Source organism: Paralichthys olivaceus, chromosome 15, assembly GCF_024713975.1.
Source record: "Paralichthys olivaceus isolate ysfri-2021 chromosome 15, ASM2471397v2, whole genome shotgun sequence".
NCBI classification, from domain to species: Eukaryota; Metazoa; Chordata; class Actinopteri; order Pleuronectiformes; family Paralichthyidae; genus Paralichthys; species Paralichthys olivaceus.
This window is the reverse complement of record NC_091107.1, coordinates 15,009,509-15,016,590: the sequence shown is the minus strand read 5'-3', so window position 1 is coordinate 15,016,590 and position 7,082 is coordinate 15,009,509. Positions and strand designations below refer to the sequence as shown.

Genomic DNA, 7,082 nt, shown 5'->3' with positions numbered 1-7,082 from the left:
GTTTTTAATCTACAAGAACTTGCCAAATCGACAAAAACAGTAAAATGTTCTGAAACCACTGGTGTTTGAAGATGGAGAAAATGACAGAAACGCATGTGCAAATCTGTTCACAGTAGTCCTGTGATAAACACAACATCCATGGACACCTCCTTTTTGGGAAAATATCTTTGGTGTTTATTGAAATGTTTCTCTGGCTTAGTGTTATAGTAAAAGGATGCATTGTTTTGTCAAGTGTTTATGCCCATTCCCTGTATATGTACTGTGAAAGGTTTCTAAAATTGGCCTCTTGATAATTTCATAAAACATTTGAGAGCAGCTGTTCCTACTTGCATGTAGCCCAAAAAGCACACTATACACATTTTTTACAAAGATGTCATTAGAAAAAGTCTCTGGGCATTTCCCTCAAACCACATCTCAGTGAAAAACAGTGGAGAGAGTTACACATAAGAACGCAGCGTGTCCAAAACTAAAACTGATGCTGCTTCACAAACCTTGCCACAATTAAACCAAAACCACACAATCCATTTTCTTGGATGAGGATGTGAAGGAGCTTGTGATTATGATAACAACGTCTCCTTTCTGCTCTTGCTCCAAACTAAAGCTTCTCACTGTCACCAGGTACTCTCTCCCTCTGGAATGTTTTTCACCCCCTCAAGTGCTCTTTACTGAAGGCCAGAGAGGTATTGAAGGGGCTTCAGGACTGTGGTGGGGTAAAGATCGGTTAAATTAGTCCACCTCCTGCTCAGACTCTTCTTTTATTCCACAGGTCAGCTCCTCCCTCCCTGTTTACCCACATAAATTGGTTGTTCTCTATGTTCTGTCTCTATACGTTCCCCCACACAAGTGTCCATCTGGACTGTGAGAAAAAAAAGAGGGGGAAGGAATTTCATCAATAATATCATTCGTTTCCGTCAACATCCCTAATTTGCACAATCACACTAAGGTTTCTTCATGTGGAACATAAGTACATACTGCAGATTGAAATGAGATGGGTGCAGTTGGAGCCACACAGACAACAACTATTACAACTATTCAAGAGGCAACGGTGACATCTGCTGGCTAAAAGGATGAACTATTTTCACTGTGATTCAGACTTTACCTGTTGCATTTTACACTTTCATGTCAGTGTCGCTGTAACTTCATGATTTATTGCATTTTGGGTTGAAATCAACCAAACATACAAGAGACAACTTTAAAACATTGACTTGTCCAATCATACTTCAGGTCATGTGCTGAAATGTCACCATCAGATAAGGTATTTTTAATAAGCTGAAAATAAATTCAAATAAATATCAAATTAAAATGTCGATTCTCTTTTTTATTTGTGTGTAAATCTGTTTTTTCAACTCTTTCCATTTGCCTTGTTATTGGCAAAAGCTGTTGTTTGGAATTAAAACGGCAGAAATAAAATTATTATTATTATTCACTGAATTAAGATTTTTCTTTAATGGCAACTGATGATGACATGCTAGATAGTCCTGTTTATTAAATTCTCTGCATAAAAGCTGAATACATGACTTTTTAGGCAAATTGAATTAAGAAATGTAGCTTGTTATCCTTTTTATTATTTACCTAAAAACACAAAACATCCAAAATCATATAGGTTCATTAAAATTGTTTTGTGAAAGTCAAGAGACAGCAGAATTATTAATGATCCTAGCATGAATAAAGAACTTAAATTACATTAAACTGAAGCAAAATGATGTGAATGAAACACTAACAAACCTCATCTGTCAATTAATAAAGGTATTAGAGCTTTAAATTTTTGATGTTTATATTTTCCCCTGTAATAATGCAATTTCAGCATTTGTTGTAGATACTGTGTTTCCCGTCATGTGGCACAAACAGTTAATTAAATGTGTGGAAAAATATATAAAACCTATTTTGGATTAAAAGAATAGAACCTAAAGTGAATAATATACTTCTGAAACCCTCTGCATGCATTCTGGCTCATTATATGATTTTTCTAAACATTATTACTAAAAACCTAAACATATTTATAATGAACATAAACTATACAAACTAAGTGGAGAGATCAGGAATGTTATGAAAGAGTTGAGATGTTTAATATAAAAGCTTTTCATAATTTTTATCAACATGTAGTTCATGAGGAACATTAACAGTGACCCTGACTTGTATGTAAAGACTTCTGTGATCAAAAAGCTCCACTTCTCTTTAATCAGTAAAATCTGAATCCATTCTTCACCACAAAGACAAATATCAGACATGATTTAAAACAGAATTCTATTCTCAGAATTTACAACTCTAATAGCTCCATTTCTTCTTCATCATCAACTGCAAAACAAACATAATATTGATTAAATTCATTTCTGATCATACAACATGAAAAATACAAAACAATTATAAAGGTACTTATCCAAAACATGATTATGCAAGAAAAGATATAAACACACTTACTGTATTTGAAATCAGGTCTTGGTAAATGACCTCACATTGCTTTTGAGCCCAAAGGTGAAATAGTATTTGAAGATGTGTTTGAAGGTGTGATCTCTGAGGCCATATATGAGAGGACTCAAACATTTGGGAAAAATGATGAGACCCAAAAAGAGAGTATACGTAACATGCATGGCCATGGTAGGATCAATGTTCCACCGGCCTCTGGAGTCGATCATGCTGAACAGAGTGGAGGTGAGACACAGACAAAACTGAAGCAGATGCAGCAGCACTGTCCTGTGGGCCTTGCTGGCGTTATGATTACAGGAGGAGGCCGACTTCACAGTAATCATGATAGCAACATATGTATAAATGATAACCAAGCCCACCAAGACAAAATACAAGATGTTGAAGGCCATGTTTAAAGTGGAAAAAATCTGTAGCCTGAAGACATTGTTCTTGTCGCAGAACCTCGGCACAGTGAAGCTTTTGTTCTCGAGACTGACAAACACGAAAACCTGGGTGACCGAGTCCAAAGAGGCCACTGTCCATATCACAGCAATGGCCTTGCCTGTCCTCCTGGTGGTGGCAATATCTACATGCCTCAGTGGAAAACAAATGGCAACATACCTCTCCAAAGACATCACAGCCAGGTTGAGGGGCGACAATTTCAGAGTGATGACTGCAATCATTGTGATAACAACACACAGATAGCTGATCATTTTGACCATGGTCACAGCAAAGATGTACAGCAGCATAGCGATCACAAGCTGCATAGAGTCAGTGAGGAGCAGATGAGCAAACAGGATATAACGAGAGGACTCCAGCAAGAGAGGCTTCCTCAGCAAGGCAAAGACCATGACTCCGTTTACGTACAGGAAGAAAAGACACGGCAGCATGGACAGCACGACTTTCAAAGGTGTCTGATACAGCTGGGTTACCTCTGTGGTGGCGTTCATGACCGCAGCTTTGTGCAGCGTCTGTGAAGGCAGATGCACACACAAACAGAGCAGACACATCACCATGAACAGTCATGAAAAGTGAAGCCTGTTTCAGAACATTATGTCATGAGCACAACAATTAGACAGCATTACAATAAAAAAACTATGGTCAGTAAATAGAATCTGTGAATTTGAAGACATGATAAACAGATTTAGTGTATGAGACACATCACTTACAAGCCGCCACTTTGGTCCAACTTCATTTGACAATTAAGGCGACAAATCTGAAGAATGATTCAGGCTCCAGCTGACATGTCCTTCTTTTTTCTATGTCCTCTGTGTGTTGACATCATCACCTGTGTCAGTGTAACAACCAATCAAAGCTCTGCATCACTCATGTTCTCTTTGAAGTAGTCAGAGAAATTCTGTGCAGCAGAAACAGTTTACATAAATATATATATATTTATATATACACATATTTATGTATATATACATATATTTATATATGTATATATATATATATATATATATATTCAGGTGTCAACTGTAAAACTGATTATAGTTAATGTGAAAACAATAATGTAACTACAATGACAAAATACATTATGTTATATACAAAAATAATAAATATTAACCTTAAATTAATTTGGTGAACAATAAATATATAAATATATATGTGTGAATTCTTTGTAAATAGTTAAGGATGTAAGGAGAGCAGAATTAAGTCCATTTAATATGTTGTTGTTTTATAGTTTTAGCTTTTTAGTGTGGTAGATTTGAAATAGTCGTATTTACTGGACCTGTGTGACGCTGAACAGTGAAACTAGTTCACAGAGAAACTTAGTAGAACAAATAAAAACAACATAGCAGTAATATAAGCAATTTGGAAACTTCTGTATTTTTTGTAGATGACACATTTGTGGAATGTTTTCAGGTGTAGTTTCATACATAATCAGTTTGCCCCCTGTACACTGACCTTTGTAGCACATGTCAACTTTGTCACGCTCGGCCCTATTCACCTGGCTGAACTGTATTTACAGTCATGAGTGCATCTGCAAGTTATCATCATGTCATGTGATACAGAAACACTGCCAATGTTTGTGAGCATGTAAATATTCTAACACAGTTTCTGTTGAACATAGGGACAGTCAGCTGGGCTAACTTCTCATATGTCAGTGTAATAGAGTGATACAGCATATAAGCATGTTTGTATCTATTAAACTTTAAAGGTCCAGTGTGTAAGATTTAGGTAAAAGGGAACTATTGGCAGAAATTTAATGTAGAATAATCCTCATGATGTTTTTCAATAATTGTATAATTGTATGAATTGTAGTTTTCTTTACCCCAGAAAAGATCCTTTATATATTTAAATACTTTATATTTACATCAAGGGGGTCCTCTCTACGGACGCTGCCATGTTTTTTACATTAGTCCAGACTGGACAAACTAAACACCTTTTGAGTTTTTATGACAACTGAAGCTACCACAGGTTCTTTTTCATGACTGGAAAGGGGGGGGGGGGTTCAGCTGCAACATGCAATTTTAACACTATATATCACAAAATTCTACACACTGAAACTTTAAGGACAGCTGAGGCTGACAAGACTTTGCTCATTAGGTATGCTTTCATAAACCTACAGTGAGTATCGGATTGAAATGCTATTTTTCAATATATGGGTAGCACAAAAGCCTCATCAGTCACATTTCATCATCTACGGACCCTGATTGTCTGTGTCAAATTAAATACAATCAACACATCATACTATTAAAATGGCAGCTGTATCTGAGCCCATATTTATTTGTATGAGCACTGTGGATTTTTTTGCAAGGAAATTATTTTTTTAATTAGGTAATGTAGCTTGTTATCATTTTTATTATTTACCTAGAAACACAAAACGTCCAAAAATCATACACGTTCATTAAAATGAATTTGTGAAAGTCAAGAGACGGCAGAATTATTAATGATCCTAGCATGAATAAAGAACTTACATTACAGTAAACTGAAGCAAAATGATGTGAATGAAACACTAACAAACCTCATCTGTCAATTAATAAAGATGTTAGAGCTTTAAATTTTTGATGTTGATATTTTCCCCTGTAATAATGCAATTTCAGCATTTGTTGTAGATACTGTGTTTCCCGTCATGTGGCACAAACAGTTAATTAAATGTGTGAATATATATCAATCCTATTTTGGATTAAAAGAATAGAACCTAAAGTGAATAATATACTTCTGAAACCCTCTGCATGCATTCTGGCTCATTATATGATTTTTCTAAACATTATTACTTAAAACCTAAACATATTTATAATGAACATAAACTATACAAACTAAGTGGAGAGATCAGGAATGTTATGAAAGAGTTGAGATGTTTAATATAAAAGCTTTTCATAATTTTTATCAACATGTAGTTCATGAGGAACATTAACAGTGACCCTGACTTGTATGTAAAGACTTCTGTGATCAAAAAGCTCCACTTCTCTTTAATCAGTAAAATCTGAATCCATTCTTCACCACAAAGACAAATATCAGACATGATTTAAAACAGAATTCTATTCTCAGAATTTACAACTCTAATAGCTCCATTTCTTCCTCATCATCATCTGCAAAACAAACATAATATTGATTACATTCATTTCTGAGTTGAATTTGATCACAAACCATACACCTCGAAAATACACACAAAAAAAAGGTACTTATCCAAAACATGATTATGCAAGAAAAGATATAAACACACTTACTGTATTTGAAATCAGGTCTTGGTAAATGACCTCACATTGCTTTTGAGCCCAAAGGTGAAATAGTATTTGAAGATGTGTTTGAAGGTGTGATCTCTGAGGCCATATATGAGAGGACTCAAACATTTGGGAAAAATGATGAGACCCAAAAAGAGAGTGTACTTAACATGAATGGCCATGGTACGATCAATGTTCCACTGGCCTCTGGAGTCGATCATGCTAAACAGAGTGGAGGTGAGACACAGACAAAACTGAAGCAGATGCAGCAGCACTGTCCTGTGGGCCTTGCTGGCGTTATGATTACAGGAGGAGGCCGACTTCACAGTAATCATGATAGCAACGTATGTATAAATGATAACCAAGCCCACCAATACAAAATACAAGATGTTGAAGGCCATGTTTAAAGTGGAAAAAATCTGTAGCCTGAAGACATTGTTCGTGTCGCAGAACCTCGGCACAGTGAAGCTTTTGTTCTCGAGACTGACAAACACGAAAACCTGGGTGACCGAGTCCAAAGAGGCCACTGTCCATATCACAGCAATGGCCTTGCCTGTCCTCCTGGTGGTGGCAATATCTACATGCCTCAGTGGAAAACAAATGGCAACATACCTCTCCAAAGACATCACAGCCAGGTTGAGGGGCGACAATTTTACAGCGATGACTGCAATCATTGTGATAACAACACACAGATAGCTGATCATTTTGACCATGGTCACAGCAAAGATGTACAGCAGCATAGCGATCACAAGCTGCATAGAGTCAGTGAGGAGCAGATGAGCAAACAGGATATAACGAGAGGACTCCAGCAAGAGAGGCTTCCTCAGCAAGGCAAAGACCATGACTCCGTTTACGTACAGGAAGAAAAGACACGGCAGCATGGACAGCACGACTTTCAAAGGTTTCTGATACAGCTGGGTTACCTCTGTGGTGGCGTTCATGACCGCAGCTTTGTGCAGCATCTGTGAAGGCAGATGCACACACAAACAGAGCAGACACATCACCATGAAC

The 7,082-nt window shown here is 36.7% G+C and overlaps 2 protein-coding genes across 2 annotated transcripts; both read right to left on the bottom strand.

Moving 5' to 3' along the window:
• Window positions 1–2,273: 2,273 nt before the first annotated feature.
• On the bottom strand, window positions 2,274–3,361 carry LOC138404891 (odorant receptor 131-2-like). Its single transcript, XM_069510271.1, has one exon. It carries the CDS (start codon window positions 3,351–3,353, stop codon window positions 2,430–2,432), a length of 924 nt encoding a protein of 307 aa, XP_069366372.1. The 5' UTR covers window positions 3,354–3,361; the 3' UTR covers window positions 2,274–2,429.
• A 2,727-nt stretch (window positions 3,362–6,088) lies between these two features.
• On the bottom strand, window positions 6,089–7,027 carry LOC109628405 (odorant receptor 131-2-like). The gene has a single exon (XM_020085489.2). It carries the CDS (start codon window positions 7,010–7,012, stop codon window positions 6,089–6,091), a length of 924 nt encoding a protein of 307 aa, XP_019941048.2. The 5' UTR covers window positions 7,013–7,027.
• Between the last annotated feature and the right edge of the window lie 55 nt (window positions 7,028–7,082).